The 19469-nt window shown below is 44.2% G+C and overlaps 1 protein-coding gene across 7 annotated transcripts in view; it reads left to right on the forward strand.

Moving 5' to 3' along the window:
* The window catches only part of LOC124549549 (arfGAP with SH3 domain, ANK repeat and PH domain-containing protein), a 318055-nt gene that overhangs the window by 175631 nt on the left and 122955 nt on the right, over positions 1–19469 (forward strand). For all 7 annotated transcript variants that reach the window (XM_047125253.1, XM_047125251.1, XM_047125254.1 and 4 more), the window contains exon 3: positions 965–1219. In XM_047125253.1, the coding sequence (XP_046981209.1) occupies positions 965–1219 (255 nt within the window). The remainder of the gene's footprint in view (positions 1–964; positions 1220–19469) is intronic.

The raw sequence follows: 19469 nt of genomic DNA on the forward strand, positions 1-19469 counted from the left end.
CGGGGAGTTGCTACGTTGTTTGGACTTAACCATTCCTTTATTTTTCTTACGTCAGCATATAGAAACCATTTCTCGTCACCATTAGCGGTGCAGGATAGGAGTTGGAAATTTGTGGTAAGGTCTTATGGGAGCAAACTGCAGAAGTCATCGGTCACTAAGCCTACACACTCACCTATGGCCGAGGGGGGATTCGAACCTCTGACGGGGGGAGCCGCACGGACCGTGACAAGACGCAAGACGCCTCAGACCGCGCGGCTACCCCGCGCGATCGGATAGGAATTGTCGGTGTTGTTCACGAGCCAATTAATGACGAGCAAGCAGAGATGCGGTATCAGTACACCCAGTTTTCAAATCTTCCCCATTGCATGCATATGTCGCACGTTGGAGGGCTGGTCACAGTTAATCACATTTGCCAGTTCTTGTTGTACACTGACGTGGATCACTGTGGATTAATGCGTTTAAGAGACCATCATAATACCCCGAAGGTCTTTCTGAACGTGGAGAGTTTCTGTCAAAACGATCCTCCTTAAAATGAGAAAATCATTTTCTTGCCCTGCCTGTCCAGTGGCATTATCCTCACACACGATGCAAATATTTATGGCTGCCACCGCTGCAGTCACTCCTGTATTAAATAGAAGAATATGTCTGAAATATTCTGGTTTCTCCTCTTGGAACTCCATTTTCTAGCGTCCACAGCTCCCCCACTATCTCCAAATGACAGTATGTAAACTCAAATAGCAACAGTGAAACACAAATAAAGTGACAATCGATAAATAAAGCCATAAAAACCGGAATACCAACATGCAAAACAAAAACATGTGCTCCAACCTATTATCAATACCTGAGAGTTGTTGATAAAATCTGGTTACAGGCCGTGTAATAAATGTATATTTCTATGTATGTTAATATGTATATATTTCCATATTGGACTAACTGATCGCACCGTGTAATGATGTCGTCGCAGATGCAGAACATCAACAACATCGTGATGTTCCCGCTGGACAACTTGCTCAAAGGGGACCTGCGAGGCGTGAAAGGGGACCTGAAGCGGCCGTTCGACAAAGCGTGGAAGGACTACGAGGCCAAGTACTCCAAGATCGAGAAGGAGAAGAAGCAGCAGGCCAAGGAGGCGGGACTCATCCGCACGGAGGTCACGCCCGCCGAGGTCGCCGACGAGATGGAGAAGGAGCGCCGCCTCTTCCAGCTGCAGATGTGCGAGGTGGGTGTGCATAGCTTACCTGTACCGGCGCCTGCGTACGTACCCCTGCGAGATACTGTTCACTGCGTGGTGCAGGGTTCCTGGTTCCAATATTCTCCATTTTCCGTCCTGTTCCATTGGCGTATTGAACGAGCACATAATGACTCTACGCACTCTAATCTCTACTATCTTACTCTATGATGACTACGCGAGGTACACCATATTGGCAGTATATCGATCGCACAACCTTTTACGAATACAGTTTCTCTGAATTTACCACACATCTTGGGATGCAGACTGTTCCACCCTTCTCCATCTTTACCGTGCTCCGGTCTTGTACAAACTAGATTATGGTAGTCAGGTTTATGGCTCAGCAGCTCCTTCCACTTGCCATTCGCACTAGTCCCTCTGATAGTCTCCTCACAGAAGCGGGGATTCCCCCTCTACACAAACGACGGAGCCAACTACTGGTTTCTCACGCAGTCGCCATTCGCCAATTCCCTGACCATCCTGTGTACCCTGTGCTCTTTACCAACGAGGGATGTCTCCCTCCCGACACCCGTCCACGGGTGGGATTGCCGGTTGGCATGCGCCTCACTTCACTCTGTGGGAACTCCATCTCCATTGACTGGAATGCATCCCGTGTTTTTTCTCTCATAGCCCCCTCCCCCCCCCCTCCATGCCTTAGATGATGCCTAGAACACGGATTAGGACCGATCTATTCCAGGGTCCTAAGATCTGTGTCGCTCCTACGGTTTTCCGGCGTCTTGTATGTGTCATAATTGCAGAATTCCAGGGTGCCACCATCTTTTACACTGATGGTTCTAAGACAATCGATAATGTGGGATACACTTTCACGCCTCCTACTGGCTTAGAACACCATTTATTGTCGGGTTCACATAGGGTGCTCGCAGTAGAGTTTCTAACCCTCCTTTTTGTTTCTCAGGCCTCCCTCCACGGTGTTTTAATTTGTTCAGAAAACAATGAGCATTCTGCAGGTTATCGACCGATGCTACTCTTGTCACCCTTTGGTCTCTCTTATCCATGGCCTTCTTTCTGCCTTTGGGCATGCCGCCTGTTCAGATCTCTTTCTCTGGGTCCCAAGTCATGTAGGCATCTCATAACATGTGTGAAATCTTATGGGACTTAACTGCTAGGATCATCAGTCCCTAAGCTTACACACTACTTAACCTAAATTATCCTAAGGACAAACACACACACCCATGCCCGAGGGGGGACTCGAAACTCCACCGGGACCAGCCGCACAGTCCATGACTGCAGCGCGTAAGACCGCTCGGCTAATCCAGCGCCATGTAGGCATCCCAGGGCAAGAACTGGCTAACTGTTTGGTTGGCTAGAGAAGCAGGTACTTACCCCCTCCCCCCCCCCCCCCATTTCCTTTCATGATTCCAGCTGCGGATATGCGGATCTATGTCAAATCTCTCTTTGCCCAAAAATGGAATGACATCTGGTGCGCTGCTGCTCATAGTAATAAACTCTGCACAATCAAGGAGTCTGCTGCTGTTTGGCGCTCTTCCTTCCGCTCCTCTCGGAAGGAATCCACTGTTTTATGCCGTCTACGCACTGGTCATACCAGGCTCACCCATTGTTTCCTCCACTGGACTCGCATTCGGGAGGACGACGGTTCAATCCCGCGTCCGGCCATCCTGATTTAGGTTTTCCGTGATTTCCCTAAATCGCTCCAGGCAAATGCCGGGATGGTTCCTTTCAAAGGGCACGGCCGACTTCCTTCCCTAATCCGATGAGACCGATGACCTCACTCTCTGGTCCTCTTCCCCAAACAACCCAACCCATTGTTTCCTCCTATGTAACCACCCACGCACCACAATGTGGTTGTGGAGCCAGACTGACGTTATCTCACATATTGGTGGGGTGTCCCCTTCTTTCGGCCGTTCGTGTTAAATACAGTCTTCCCGAGTCCTTAAGTTTAACGTTAGCAGACGATTCACGGATGGTTGAACTGGTCTCAGTTTCCTCCGTGAAAGTGCTCTTTATTTCCAGATGTGAGGTTCTACTTTAGTCTTGGAGCAGGGGCAGGTTGATTGTGGTTGGGACCTCTTTTTCAGTCTTCTCGATCTGTGACCCCTTGACCGCCCCTTTTTGATTTGGTCTCACCTTTTATGCCTTTTGCTGTGTGTATTTAATGTTCATTATTTTTATCGGACCCTGTTTCTTCTGTGACTAACTTCGGAATCGCGGGACTGATGACCTCGCCCCTCGCCATTTGGTCCCATAACCCCTCTCAATTAATTAGTTAATCAATCAATCAATCACTCTGTGAGTTTACCCAACAGGGTCTCGCGAGAACTACGTCTCCATTCTGCCAAAGATTCTCATTTAAGTGTCCCGTGTGTTTCTGTTACAATTTTCGTCTGGGCTATACCGACCTGATACGATCGTTCCTTGTCTGCTGCTCTCACACGTACATCATGAGGACTAAAAGTGCTGAAGCAGTATTCTATAAATGGTGGCACTAGCGTTTGAACCCAAACCTATGACTCGCTTTCCTCACTGTATATTTTACGTGTTCCTACCATTCCACATCGGTTCTCAGTGTCACCCCTAAATACTTTCGTGACATGACGTGCTGTAGTTGTTCACCAATCATCTTGTGACTGTATACTTTCGTTTACTGTAGGTTATGTTTCTCACTTATCCGCTTTTAAAAAGAGTTGCCATGCATTACTGAAAGAGGAAATCTTGTCCAAGTGTTCATGCGTTCCAACACTATACTTTCGTGTATAGACAGCACTATGGCGAATAAACAACCTAATGGTGCCGCTGACTGTGTGTGATTTGTTGATGTACAGCCTGATATAGCCAAGGCTGCGCCGGCCGGAGTGGCCGAGCGGTTGTAGGCGCTACAGTCTGGAACCGCGCGACCGCTACGGTCGCAGGTTCGAATCCTGCCTCGGGCATGGATGTGTGTGATGTCCTTAGGTTAGTTAGGTTTAAGTAGTTCTAAGTTCTAGGGGACTGATGACCACAGCAGTTAAGTCCCATAGTGCTCAGAGCCAGAGCCAAGGCTGCGTTCACAGTGGCACCGACATCGGTCGTCAGACGCCGTCGCCATAGCTCGCCCGAAAACATCGACTGACAGCTTGGTCACAGTGCGTCCGATATCCTTATCAGTTTGTGGATGGCTCGAGCAGGTTAGTCAGGTTAGAATCTATTCTATGTATGTAGTAGGTTATGGTAGGATGGATATCACGACGCTTCTATGGTTGGAGACGAATCCTATTAAAAAGATGCCGAATGCAGAAGAATGAGTGACCGGCATACCTGTTTTGAAAAGATAGTGGCGAGGCTGTACACTCTGTTGTCAGCCGTTGGAATTACCAGACAAGTTTTACGTACATGTGAGACGAAGGGAGACACGTTCTGTTACATACTCAACGTGATTCGTGGTATCCTTCAAAAGCAAGATTACAGACACTCTTTCTGCTGAATTTACTTGAAATTCTGCAGACATACGTCAATTAATCTTCAATGACTGTCATTCAGCATACGTCTGAAAGACAAGCATAAAGTTCAGAATAGGATCGTTGACATCTAAAGCACTGAAAACTGGAAATGCATCACATTTGCAAAACCATTTCATGTAAAACAAACGGAATCACCACCCTGCTGGCAGCTAAACGCGAGTAACCAGCAATGATAATTTATAGATCGTTAATGCCCACCCACCCACCACGACCCACAAGAAATTCCCTTACATTAACTTTAAGCGTAAGTCCGCCCCGGTCGCTGAGTGGTCACGGCGGAATATCGTGCAAAGGAGCCCGGGTTCGATTCCCTCCTGGGTCGGTGATTTTCTCCGCCCAGGGATTGGGTGTTGTGTTGTCTTCATCATCATCATCATCATCTCATCCACCGGGTGGCGACAGGAAAGGCATCCGGCCATCCCTTAACTTAACCCTGCCAAATCTAACCATAACAACGCCGACCCTGCGAAATCTGCAGGACAATGGCACAATGAAAAGAAGAAGGAGGTTAACTTTAAGCTTAAGGTACGTCACTTTTCTCACTTGAACCAATTATTTTTTGAGGTTTTAATTCACGCCTAAAATTTCGGTTAGAGACTTTCCAATAAACCTGCTATTTCTGTCCGTAGATTTCGAACTATATCCCGATTATAATAGTTTTCATCCTCAGGATGACTAAACTTATTAGTTTCTTACAGTCCATATCATCGAAGAATCAGACTGATCTGAATTTCATCGACTGTCGTTCGAAGTCTGTACGTTCACGTGATGAGATCGGCTACATTGTGACCGCGCACAGAGTGGCGTACTAGTTTGAAAAGATCGTGTGTGTTGACCATGTCAGTCGGCGGCTGTATCCACCGATATGGGTGCCACTTAAGCTGTTTACCTCAGATATTTCCTAAATCGTTTAACATATCGTAACTCTGCTTTCAGTGAATTGTGAGAAACTCCTCACTAACCGAGGTGTAGTCTCTTTTCATTGCCGTTTTAATTACAGAGATATCGACATCAGCTTCTCTTTTTCAGATGGAATGTGGTAATTTCAGCTGATAATATCGTAGTTCTAAGAGATACGAATTCAACGACGTTTCACTCTTCAAAAACCGTTTTTATAGCATAAAAGTCGCTTCAGTTGCCAATAATTTCTTAATTTATTCAACGACCAGTCTGTAAGCGTAAAGCTTCGTCTTCAGGTTTCATCAAATAACTATGGGAAAATAAATGTATATATTAAAAGTATATACTTAAGATGCTGGTTATGATTTATATGCACTCAACAATTCTTCATTAAAATCTCGATTGCTTGGTGCTCCGCAACGTTTAGATATTTTTTAAAGGACATCTTCCGTACACCATGAGCTGCGCTAGAAATGTTTATTTGCCAAAACCAGTTTACATTATGCACCTCTGCAGCAATGTCTTGCATGTCGATTAATACCATAGGATCTGGAATATATCCTATAATATTGTATTGTATGTTAACCGGGGGTCTAGAAACGACGGAGAGGCACCGTCCACGCCGCAGCCGCAGTGGTCCACAACCTCACGACGAATACCGCAGTCCACTTCACCCCTCTGCAGCCCCACACCGAACCACTCTTTCACGGTTACTGTGCGCTTCGGCCCCCGGTGGACCCCCCCCCCCCCCCCCCTTGGGAACGTCACACACCAGAAGAGTGTAACCCCTATGTATGCTTGGTAGAGTAATGGTAGTGTACGCGTACGTGGAGAACTTGTTCTCGCAGCAATCGCCGACATACGAGGTGCATTCAAGTTCTAAGGCCTCCTATCTTTTTTTCTCCGGACTGGAAAGAGATAGAAACATGCGCATTGTTTTAAAATGAGGCCGCGTTCATTGTCAATACGTCCCAGAGATGGCAGCACCGTACGGCAGATGGAATTTTACCGCCAGCGGCGAGAATGAGTACTGTTTTAAATACTTAAAATGGCGACGTTTTCCTTACTTGAACAGCGTGCAATCATTCGTTTTCTGAATTTGCGTGGTGTGAAGCCAATTGAAATTCATCGACAGTTGAAGGAGACATGTGGTGATGGAGTTATGGATGTGTCGAAAGTGCATTCGTGGGTGCGACAGTTAAATGAAGGCAGAACGTTGTGTGACAACAAACCGAAACAACCTCGGGCTCGCACAAGCCGGTCTGACGACATGATCGAGAAAGTGGAGAGAATTGTTTTGGGGGATCGCCGAATGACTGTTGAACAGATCGCCTCCAGAGTTGGCATTTCTGTGGGTTCTTGCACACAATCCTGCATGACGACCTGAAAATGCGAAAAGTGTCATCCAGGTGGGTGCCACGAATGCTGACGGACGAGCACATGGCTGCCCGTGTGGCATGTTGCCAAACAATGTTGACACGCAACGACAGCATGAATGGGACTTTCTTTTCGTCGGTTGTGACAATGGATGAGACGTGGATGCCATTTTTCAATCCAGAAACAAAGCGCCAGTCAGCTCAATGGAAGCACACAGATTCACCGCCACCAAAAAAATTTCGGGTAACCGCCAGTGCTGAAAAAATGATGGTGTCGATGTTCTGGGACAGCGGGGGCGTAATCCTTACCCATTGCGTTCCAAAGGGCACTACGGTAACAGGTGCATGTTTTGAAGAACAAATTCCTTCCTGCACTGCAACAAAAACGTCCGGGAAGGGCTGCGCGTGTGCTGTTTCACCAAGACAACGCACCCGCACATCGAGCTAACGTTACGCAACAGTTTCTTTGTGATAACAACTTTGAAGTGATTCCTCATGCTCCCTACTCACCTGACCTGGCTCCTAGTGAGTTTTGGCTTTTTCCAACAATGAAAGACACTCTCCGTGGCCGCACATTCACCAGCAGTGCTGCTATTGCCTCAGCGATTTTCCAGTGGTCAAAACAGACTCCTCAAGAAGCCTTCGTCGCTGCCATGGAATCATGGCGTCAGCGTTGTGAAAAATGTGTACGTCTGCAGGGCGATTACGTCGAGAAGTAACGCCAGTTTCATCGATTTCGGGTGAGTAGTTAATTAGAAAAAAAATCGGAGGCCTTAGAACTTGAATGCACCTCGTAGTGTAGCTAAGGCGGAATAGGGGGAACCAGCCCGCATTCGCCGAGGCAGATGGAAAACCGCCTAAAAACCATCGACAGACTGGCCGGCTCACCGGACCTCGACCCAAGTCCGCCGGGCGGATTCGTGCCGGGGACCAGGCGCTCCTTTCCAATTCGGAAAGCTGTGCGTTAGACCACACGGCCAACGCGGCGGGCATCCTATAATATAGTATACAGGTTGTCGTGTATGTTATTGGTGTCAAATTTTTCGCAGTGATAATTCTTGACAACGTTTGACATAACTCTGTTGTAGAGAAAACATGAAACTGACATGTTAAAGTTAAAGAATCTGCATTACCTGTCTTTTGTTATTTCTAAGATCATATATTGTAACAAAGAAGCCCTCGGTCACAAATATTAAGTCAAAATTGACGTGGTTTCGACGCTACCATGAGCGTCGTCTTCAGAATTAGACTAACTATACTAAAACATTAGGTATATAGTACATTAATAAAATTAAAGTTTGTACTGACTCGAAAAGATGCAGTACTTACAAGTCACATATTAAAAAAGATCTAAGCCGGAAAGACTTGTGTTCATGACGTCACCTTTCCGGCTTAGATCTTTTTTAATATGTGACTTGTAAGTACTGCATCTTTTCGAGTCAGTACAAACTTTAATTTTATTAATGTACTATATACCTAATGTTTTAGTACAGTTAGTCTAATTCTGAAGACGACGCTCATAGCAGCGTCGAAACCAGGTCAAGTTTGACTTAATATTTGTGACCGAGGGCTTATTTGTTACAATATAATTCTGACACGGTCGCTGAACCTTAGCAGCTATGTTCAAAGTTTTTCATATTTATATATACCTATGACATGCTTTCATATATGTAAATTACAATTTTTTGGCAGTTGGTATATGAAAGTAGAATATGCAAGCGGTACATGCATTACCAAGAATTGTCACTGCCTAAAATTTGACATTGTTCAGTGACCGGCACGAAAAACGCAACACTTCAGGTTCTTACAAAAACTGAAATTTATTTTAAATTTAAGAGACTCTTATGTCACTAATCCACTATCTTATGATGGAATATTATGGTGTGGGTGTCCAACATCGAAAAAAAGAAAGACGATTTTAAACATTTAACCAATTAAGCCAGAGATGCACACCTTGTGCTTCAATAACGGTGGTGTTGACGGTTTCGGAGAAACTGAAGTTGTAAGAAGTTTTCATCTCTCTTCGACGTTGCTCTTGCCGGGTCTGTTCGTGATCTCCTTGCAAAGCCTGCAGTTTCCCTGTACCTTCTCATGGTTCTGGCAATCGTGGTAGGTGTAGTCCTCAACACTTATGCAACGTAATTCATGCTGTTGCCATCTTCCACTAAAGCGATAGCTGTCGCAACTTGTTTAGGGCTTAACGGCATGTTTACTCCAGAAAGCTGATTACGACAATCGCAGAAAGATCCTTCAAACAGGTTTGATTGAAAGTGGGACAATTCAGGATATAACAATAAGCGCTACAAGAGCGGCAAAACGTTATTCGCTCACATTCAGTGATGTGTATTCAGGGTTGCGCGAGAAACAACAATTGAGCCTAGTACAATAAACAATCAGCACTTCATTGTTTGCTCGCAAATTAACGCCAGTAACATTAAACGTTTCAAAAAACAATATGCTTGAAGTGCTTCACTTTGATTAAATAGATAAACACACAATGATAACACACCATTTATTGGGTGTTGCGTTTTTCCTGCCGGTAAGTGTATTAGCTGACACCAAGTCATTGCTGCAGATGTCCATAATGTTAAGTAGACTTATGTTACTGCTACTGTATGTACAGTTATCACTTAGTAGAAATCGATGTATATCAAATTATTTGTTCCTCTGTAACAGATCCCACTGATGATGGGTTATAAACCCGAAAAATAGCATTGGCAAATAATAAAAAATTCCTAGTACAGCTCATGGTGTATCGAAGATGTCCTTTAATAAAACCCGCCGTTAATGATTGAAAGGAAAGATAAAAAGGTTATTATCGATTTTTTTTTTCGAATCCCATTCACTTTGCTTACTCTGCGTCGTGGTACGACCACGTTTTGAATGGACCGGTGCACTGCCACCAGCAGGGGAACTCTGCCTATTATCGCACCTCAGCCAAACATCGCACCCTTCTAAATAACATAAAGTAGGTGCTGCCACCTGGCGGGATTAGGTTCACAGGAGTGTAACAGCAACCCTTCAGTACTGTGTCATCTTTGGCTGTATGTGCAGCAGCATTCAGTTTGTGTAATTTTTCGAAAGTTTTGTACACAGCAAAAGTTTTTTCACGTTTCAAAAGCACAGTAATCAATCTTTGAAGAGGTAAGCTATTTTTAAACAGTGCAGCATAAAACAGAACCACAGAATAATGTAGCATAACAAGACATCGGCATATTTTCGTTTGTATTGTTAGTTTTGGGAGTAGAGTTGGCCATAATGGAATGTTGGTTTGCTCCTAATATCGCAGCTCCACTGTCGTTCTATCCCACTGTGAGATGATATGGTCACTTTTTTTATGTCAACCATTTCCAATATTTCATCGCTCTGTCTGTACTTGCAACAAGTTATAACGGATTGTTACGGATGCCACCTAAAAAGAGAAATCCGTGTTACGAGGAAAATATGAAAAGAGCTATCATTACTGTTAGGAATAGAGATAGGCCTGGGACGTGCATCGAAGCAATTTGACGTTCCAAAATCAACTTTGAAAGAAAAAGTTAATTCTGGAGATACTGATTGAAATAAGTTAGTGTCAATTAAATTTGGAAGCAAACATGTGCTAGAGCTAGAGCAATCCCTTGTCAAATATTACCTGGATGTGGAGGCCAGATCTTATGGTTTAGCTACAAAAGATATAAAGAAGATGGCTTTTGATTTGGCAGAAAAAATTCTTTACGAACCCGTTTTAATAGATTTAGCAGCGAAAATGTTTAGCAGTTTTTTGACATTTACGAACCCCATCTTGAAAAGATAAATGTTGACCCTAAGTGAATTTACACTTGTGATGAGACTGTTCTGACAGTTCTACAGCATAAGACGACGAAAGTTATTGCATTGAAGGTAAACACGAAGTTGGTTCTGTATCCTCAGCGGTTGTTACTTGCCTGAGTGCAACAGGTCACTTTATACCTCCTTTATTTGTATTTACACGAAAAAAATCAAAAGCCAGAACTATTAGATGGGGCACCGAATGGAAGCATGGCTGTCTACCACAAATCAGGATGGATAAAATCTGAAAGTTTCATTAAATGTTTTGAAGATCAGTTTTTAGAAAGAGTGAAACCTACCAAGGTAGACCCCGTGATCGTGGTCTTAGATGGCCACTATTCACACACAAGAAAGTTACGTTTACTTGAGTCAGCTAGGGAAAACGGTGAACACAGAGTGAGTTTACCACCTCACTGTTCTCATCAGATGCAATCTCTTGCCAGAGCATTCATGTTTCCTCTGAAAGCTTACTGTGCACAGGAAATAGAAAACTAGTTGAAGAAATATATAGGTAGAGTCATTTCCAGATTGCAAAGCCGGCCAAAGTGGCCGTGCGGTTAAAGGCGCTGCAGTCTGGAACCGCAAGACCGCTACGGTCGCAGGTTCGAATCCTGCCTCGGGCATGGATGTTTGTGATGTCCTTAGGTTAGTTAGGTTTAACTAGTTCTAAGTTCTAGGGGACTAATGACCTCAGCAGTTGAGTCCCATAGTGCTCAGAGCCATTTGAACCAACCAGATTGCAAAGCTGTTTACTGAAGCTTACAAAAAAAGTCAGTCATAGTAGCTACAGCAGAACATGGTTTTAGAATAACAGGGCTGTATCCACTGAACAGAAACATTTTCAAAGACCAAGAATTTTCAGTGGCTGACTCTACCATGTCCACTGGTCAGCAAGACGTCCCACAAGACTCTGTCATTCACCGAAAAATGACATATGTCCAGCTGAAACAAGGGCGACTCCCAACCACCTGTAAACAAGAGTGGTACACCCATTGTTCGAGGACAGGCCAGGTGTGAAACTTCCTCACCATCCGCAAATGACCGCAGCTTTTTCCCGACAGATGTAAGCCCCTTGCCACTACTGAAAGACCAAACTGTTCATTCGAAGAAAAGACGACGACCAAGTTGCCCAGGAACTGTTCTGACAAATACACCGTATAAAATGAAGCTCAGTGAAGACATTTCCAAAAAATGAAACAAAAATGTTGCAAAAACAATTTTTGCTGATAGATGAAACAAAAATAATCGACTCACTGCAAAACATAAAAAGGAAAAATCATGCATAAGAAGAAAACTTATAATTAAGAAAAGGCATGTCCCACATAAGCCATTATTGGAGACATCCTCAGAATCAGATGAAGATCCTGATAAACCATTGACAGTGTCTAGAGACGACGAAGATAGTGAAAATGATAGCGAGTGTCCTTTCTGTAATCAGTTTTATTTGACTGACAGGCACGGAGAAAAATGGATAACCTGTACTAAATGTCGCATGTGGTCTCATTAACAATGTTCTGGAGCTACTGACTATAAAACCTTTGTGATTTCTGTTTGGAAGGATAAATTCCCACACAGGGCGATATTAGGACGACACCTGGTGTTATATTAGGAATACTTTTTTCCAAACTGCCTAAATATACTTGGTGCGGTTTTTTATTTTTGAATTATCTATTAGATGAGATACTCAGTTATTTCGGATAAGGGTCAGCAATAACCACCTTACTAAAAAATTAACGAAGCACCATAATAAAAGTAAGAACAACAAAATTACACGCAGAAATAAAAAGGGGTGCGATATTAGGCATAGTTCCCCTACTTCCAGCACTAGATTCACATAGAGCTACTGCTTGTGGTTTTTCAAGAGTCTGGATCAGTGCAAGACAAGTCAGTTACTTCATTATCACTGCTGAAAACACTATCAAAAAGCTTCTGCAAACGCTCCCCATCACGACCACGGCCTACTGCCTTACCCTTGGTTGTTTGCTACCTACCAAGTGCCACACACGTGGCTATACTGCCCTTTACAATACATTTAAGGTCCATATGTTGGCTAGAAATTGACTCCGTTCATTCATGTACACAGAGGTGATAAGTCATGAATGACGATATGCACATATACATATGGCGCTAGTATCACGTACACAACATATAAGAGGGCAGTGCATTGACGGACCTGTCATTTGCACTCAAGTGATTCATGTGAAGACGTTTCCGATCTGATATGGTCGCACGATGGGTATCAACAGCCCTTGAAAGCAGAATGGTAGTCGGAGCTACACGAATGGGCATTTCGGAAATCGTTAGGGAATTCGGTATTCCGAAACTGAACCGATTATTGACTGGAAATTGTTATGTTCGGCTACTTAAAGGCAATTTGTAGCCATTCATGAATAGAATTCTCATAGACGACAATGCGACTTGTCAGCGGGCCACAATTGTTCGCGATTGATTTGAATAACATTCTAGACATAGACCGTTTATGGTGTATAATCGAGAGGTCGGTTCGTGCACATCATCCTGCACTGGCAACACTTCCGCAGTTATGGACGGCTGTATTTCTGCAAGGGACTTCCAGCGACCTGTTGAGTTGATGCCACGTCTAGTCGCTATACTACCCAAAAGGAGTGAAGTGCTCACTTACAAGCTGACCTTGTCACACGATTTAAATACCACAGCAACGTAATGTTGCTACAGCTCGTTATTTTACGCGGTTAGGTTACAAACGGTTCAAATGGCTCTGAGCACTCTGGGACTTAACATCTGTGGTCATCAGTCCCATAGAACTTAGAACTACTTAAACCTAATTAACCTAAGGACATCACATACATTCATACCCGAGGCAGGATTCGAACCTGCGGCCGTAGCGGTCACGCGGTTCCAGACTGTAGCGCCTAGAACCGCACGGCCACACCGGCCGGCAGGTTAGGTTACAGTTTGTCATACGGAACAATCGTGTCAGCTGGTGGAGCACTCTAGTTCGATGCAGCTAAGGGAAACTGGTCACACAAGCGGAATGGTGGAGAAAAGTTTAATTTAAAACTGATACCGGTTACACCTGGCTGCATACGGTTAGACCGATAAACCAACTGGATGGCAAAGGATGTGGTATCTAAGCTTCAGTCACCAGTTAGCTACGGTAGCAGTTCTGTTCTTGTTTCTGCCAGAGCCTTTGAAGTAAGGTGCGCGTCAAAGCAGGGAACTAAGGTATACATACTGTTAAATAATATTTCATGGCATGACTTTAATGTCAAGGTACACTCTTAACACTGCAGCATTACGACAGCAACAGCAACAAAAGCGAAATCACAAAAAATTGTGATTGTCGGTATCCATGCGACAGCGTGCGTACTTATTGTTAGTATGTTCCAAAACGTCACGCATAGAAACGGGATTTTCCGGTGCTCGTACCTCGGGTTCTATTGGTGATAAAAAGATAGGGTCAAGTGTTTTGGATAGCCCTTGGGATAGAGACTATTTGTGTAACAAAAAAAAGGGGGGGAGTCACTATCCTACAGTACAGGGTCAGAGTATGATTATCACCCACTTCGTCCTGCTTAGGCAAGTGGAGCCAATAGGTTGGGTAAATTTGCATTTGATGTGGTCTACGGTGGGCTTGATGGGACTTATGGAGGCACCATCCTCTTAAAAAGGTTTTTTTTGCTATATTTTCGCCGCCACCAGCGGACCAAACGCATCCGAGGATTTCTAAGACAACTGTGCGCAGCAAATGGCTGAAATTTTTGCAATATATTCCTAAGATTCCGATCTCCAACAACATTGAAAATTTTCTTCATATTTTTATCCGTTTCCAGGATACAGAGGTTCAAAGTTACCTTACTTGTGCACGTAAAATTCACACACAAAATCCTGTGTGAGGCAAAAGCATTTTATAAAGTGGCGCAGCACGGAGAAATATGTTGTAGAGGGTCTTCGTTATCATCAGAACTATTGTGGGAACCCCATGTCGTAGTACTGCAGCACATGCAAAATTTTTTTGGACATAAAATCCGATCTGGCGTGTTATTTCCGTTTCACACAAGGAAACTTTTAAAATTTTGCTGACCCGTAAAGTTCTTTTCATATGAGTGATACGTCCTGCTGTAGCAGGTAAAAGAAAGAAACCAGTGGAAAAATGCTTCTATCGGAGCAAGAAAAAGACAAATATGCTCTTGTTCGAAAGACACTGACTGAGAAGCGGGACACCAGCTACCTCATTCTATCTTCCAAAGCCCTTTAAAATTTTTCCCAAACATTTTGTCATGCGAACATGTACGTGCTTTTTATGTTGAGAGAGAAGAAGACAGCCGGCCGCGGTGGTCTCGCGGTTCTAGGCGCGCAGTCCGGAACCGTGCGACTGCTACGGTCGCAGGTTCGAATCCTGCCTCGGGCATGGATGTGTGTGATGTCCTTAGGTTAGTTAGGTTTAAGTAGTTCTAAGTTCTAGGGGACTGATGACCATAGCTGTTCAGTCCCATAGTGCTCAGAGCCGTTTGAACCATTTTGAAGATAGTGAAGGCGAGAGTGCCAGTGTGATAAGCATAAGGAGAAGAAGAAACTGAAAGTGAGTGAGATCCAGCGGTAATTAGAAACAATCTGTGACAATGGCAACAAGGCAGAGAGAGATAGTGATAGTGAGGAGAAAAGGAACGAGGTATCACTAAGAGAGAGCAGGAGGGAGATAGTGACATTGAGAATCTGTGACTGTGTCACAGGAGACAATGACACAGAGACACAAAGAGATAATGACAATGAGTTGGGATGAATGAGCGAGTGACAAAAGGCAACAGGGCGTGGATGGGTATGAGCGACTTAACAGGAATGAACTAGTGGGTGTGAATGAGACACAATTAGGGGAGCTTGTGAGAGTCTGAGTCAGTTGCACGTTAAGAAGAGCTCAAATATGTTCGCTTGCCAAAATTTTTGAAATTTTTTTAAAGGTGCTGAGGAAGGTAGAATGAGGCACCGGGTACCTCACTTTTCAGTCAGTCTTTTAAATAAACAGAAATATACTCGCATTTTTTTTTCCTCCGATAGGAGCATTTTTCCACTGGTAAACATTTACTTAAAACTCAATTTATCATCAAGTGTTCCATAGGTCCACTGGTTACTACAACATACGGTTGCAGTCGCTGGTGCAAAGACTTCTGGATAGACTGAAGAGATTCCTTCGACACAAGTGCAGATGCTGAAAGAATGCGACGTTTTAAAGCGCGGCGCCATACAGCGAGTACAAACGTAATCTGTGGACGAGGAGCATCTAGCTAGTAAGATAACATCTTTTGGGCGCAGAACTTTGAGCCTCGCCAAGAATTCTACGCAACAAGCTAAACGCGAACTGTTTATCCGAGGACTCAGTGCCAAAAGCCTTCGTATCTAGATGAATCCTAAGGTCCCAATATTATGATTTCTCCGAGACTACTAATTGGGTTTTGAAGAGTGGAACGCCGTTTAATTGATCTGTTTTAAAACTACGGTACTAGCAGCACTAATTACTACTGTTCCATTTCGAAAATCGAAGTTCATACGCAGATCTCTGTAATTAAGGAGACAATACATCGTTTAGTGAGGACTTTCTCGCAATTCATTTGGGTGGAAACATAGTTACGGAGTCAAAAAAAACGCTTCTGAAAATATTTTAGGCAAGCAGCCTAGCCAGCTCACGCTGTACATGTAGAACATCAATAATCGTATGATCCTTTATTAGGGTACATCCAGTGTTAGCTTGTTTCCTGTTGAAAGTTCTGGATTCTGTTGGTGAAAACTTGGTAGATCCAGTCGATGATGTGGTGCGGTGTCGAATAGCTTTCGGAAATTTGGGACTCCGGAATCCAGCTGCTCAATTGGATACATTGTTTGTAGGATGCAGTATGAATAAAGGAAACTGTTTCACGCCAGTGGTTCCTCCTGAATCCGAACTGATTCATGAAATTCTTCCGTGGTAAGACAGCTAATTTCTGGTAGGTAGTTCAGAACAGAGGGAAGTCACAGCCTAGCGGAAGGAAAAAGAGTTAGTTTACTCATGTGGGTGCTAAAACTTTTGTGGAAAATTCGTTTTGTTCTTTGCTGGTTTATTGCGTTTTATACGATCGTCGATCATGGCCATTTTGTACAGTGTCGTACGTTTGTTGTGCAAATGCTTTGTTTCGACACGTGCTGAAGTTTTCCCTAATTTCAGAAATGTACGTGTTCAGATTGCAAGCGTTGTTAGCCTCAAATTTTGAACTGCTCGTGTTGAATAAATACTCATTAAAACCGTGCAGATCGCTTTAATGTGGACTGCTACTCCGTTGTAGTTGCGAGTGGGATCTGGAAACTTTGATAAATTTTCGACTTTCTACTGAATAACACAATGCACTTCTTCTGAACACAGCTGTATTACGCCTTCTGTTACAATTGGTATATAGAGGATGTCCCAGGGGGAGTGGTCAGTATTCAGGGATATGACACGAACCATCATTTGAAGCGAAAAACTTCGTATGGACATGTGGCCTATTCCGAGTTCATTCCGAGATAGAATACACTGGATGTAGCCTACGTTGTTGTTTATTTTCTGTATTATTTAATACACTGTCAGATTTACACATATGCAACAGCTAGTAAACATTACAACATGCTTTTTACAAAGTATCAGTCGTAAAATACGCATTTTAAAGATATTTATATCTATACATTATCGTACATGTCGTAGTACGGCTGCGGAAAGGGTTCACAATAAATGTTTGAATGTCTCACAGCCAGCTTGAGTGCAACATCAAGGCATTTGTCCACTCCTGGGAGAACATCTTGTATTGGTTGTCTGAGCCCTTCTGCACTTTCCCTAATGAGGGCAGCAGCGTTAATGGTGGAACCAAGGAGCTTATCTAGCGTATCCAACTTCCGTTTCATCCAACTTCATAAATAAAAATCTAATAGCGTAAGCTCTGATGACCTTGGTGGCCAGTTAGTTATACTACCACGATCAACCTACCGATTAGGGTGAGTATGGTTGAGATGTTCCCTTACACGTCTGGTAAAATGTACATTAAATATGTTCTAGTTCGGAAACCATTCGGAATAGGGCATATAATGCTACGCCAAAACTATTATGACCACCTGCTTAACAGGTTGTTTGTACGTCTTTGGAACGAAATTCATCATTGGTTCTGCATATCATGGATCCGACATGTTGTTCGTAGGATTGTGGAGGTGCGTGACATTAGATGACTACGCACAGGTCATGTAAATCGCGTAAATACGTCAGAAGATTTGCGTACGCGGTCATGCCGCCCGATAGCGACCGAGATGGGTTCCATAGGATTCATATCAGGCGACTTTGGTTGCCGACACATCAACGTTGATTCACTATAATGCTCGTCAAATCACTGTAGCACGGTTCTGGTTCCGAGACACGGACAGTTGTACTGCTGAAATACGGCATCGCCGTCGGGGAAGCATGAAGGGATGCAGGTGAATCGCAGCCGTCAGCGTGTCTTCGATTACTACTACAGGTCCCATGCAACCGCAGGAGAATCTCTCCCATAGTGTAATACTGCTGCCACCAGCCGGCGTCCGTGCGGCGCTGCACGTTTCGAACCGCCGTTCACCTCGGTGGCGGCGTTTGTGGAAATGACCATCGATCTAGTGCAGCAAAAATGTGATTCACCCGAAGAGGCGACACGTTTCCATTGATCGACGGTCGAGTTCCGATGGTCATGTGTCCACTGCAATCGTAAATGACGATGTCTTTGGGTCAACATGCGAATATTAGGGGTGATCTGCTGCGGAGCTCCATGTTCAACAACATATGTGGGTGCATCAGTATTGTGCTCTTTCGGCACAGAGCAGACACGTCTCCGAAACCAACGTTCTGTGAAGAGTCGTGGACGTCCAACCATTTAGCGCCTATCACTCTCCTACCTCGTTCCGTAGATGCTCACGACAGTAGCACGTGAACATTCGACCAGCTTCGCCGTTTTCGAAATACTCGTTCACGGGCTCTGGCGTAATAATAATCTGCCCTTTGTCAAAGTCGCTTATCTCAGTGGATTTCCCATTTGTGGCTCATATCTTCGCTGGGGTGATACCCGTCCGTGCCTGCTCCGCTTACTGTATGCCCATATGAGGCTTTTTGCTTCTGATGTGTGTTCGTGGCGTATCCTTGAATATTGACCATTCCTCCTGGGACACCCTGTGTAATGGAACACTGCATATGCAGTTAAGTGTTCATTCGATATGACGTTACATGGACTCTGCTTGACAGTAACGAATGACAGTTGTATACGAAATGAAAGACAACCAGGCGTCGTCTGTGTTGCGTGACATCAGCAGCGTTGTCACCGAAGCTCACGAGAAAGACGGGCCGATGCGCTTACGTCACAGCACGTGACAATGCAAATCTTACGAGTGTCAGCGGCCGTCTCCGGCGGGGAGGGAGTAACAACAGGGTGATTGAAATTAAAATTAAATTTTCAAACCGCTGTTGAAATAACACAATTGGTCAGAATGACGTCAAATTGCAACGAAATATTGTCAGAGAAGGGGAAAAACGTATGGCAGAAGATTACAGCAATGCCTAAGGAGTACGTCTGACGTAAAACAAACTGTATTACTCAGGCCAAAAACCGCATAAAAATCATCAATCAAAATCAAATCGGACCATTAATGTCCGTGTGACTGGCGCAAAACATGTTCAATATGCTG

The sequence above is a fragment of the Schistocerca americana genome, chromosome 1 (genome assembly GCF_021461395.2).
Source record: "Schistocerca americana isolate TAMUIC-IGC-003095 chromosome 1, iqSchAmer2.1, whole genome shotgun sequence".
In the NCBI taxonomy this organism is placed as follows: Eukaryota; Metazoa; Arthropoda; class Insecta; order Orthoptera; family Acrididae; genus Schistocerca; species Schistocerca americana.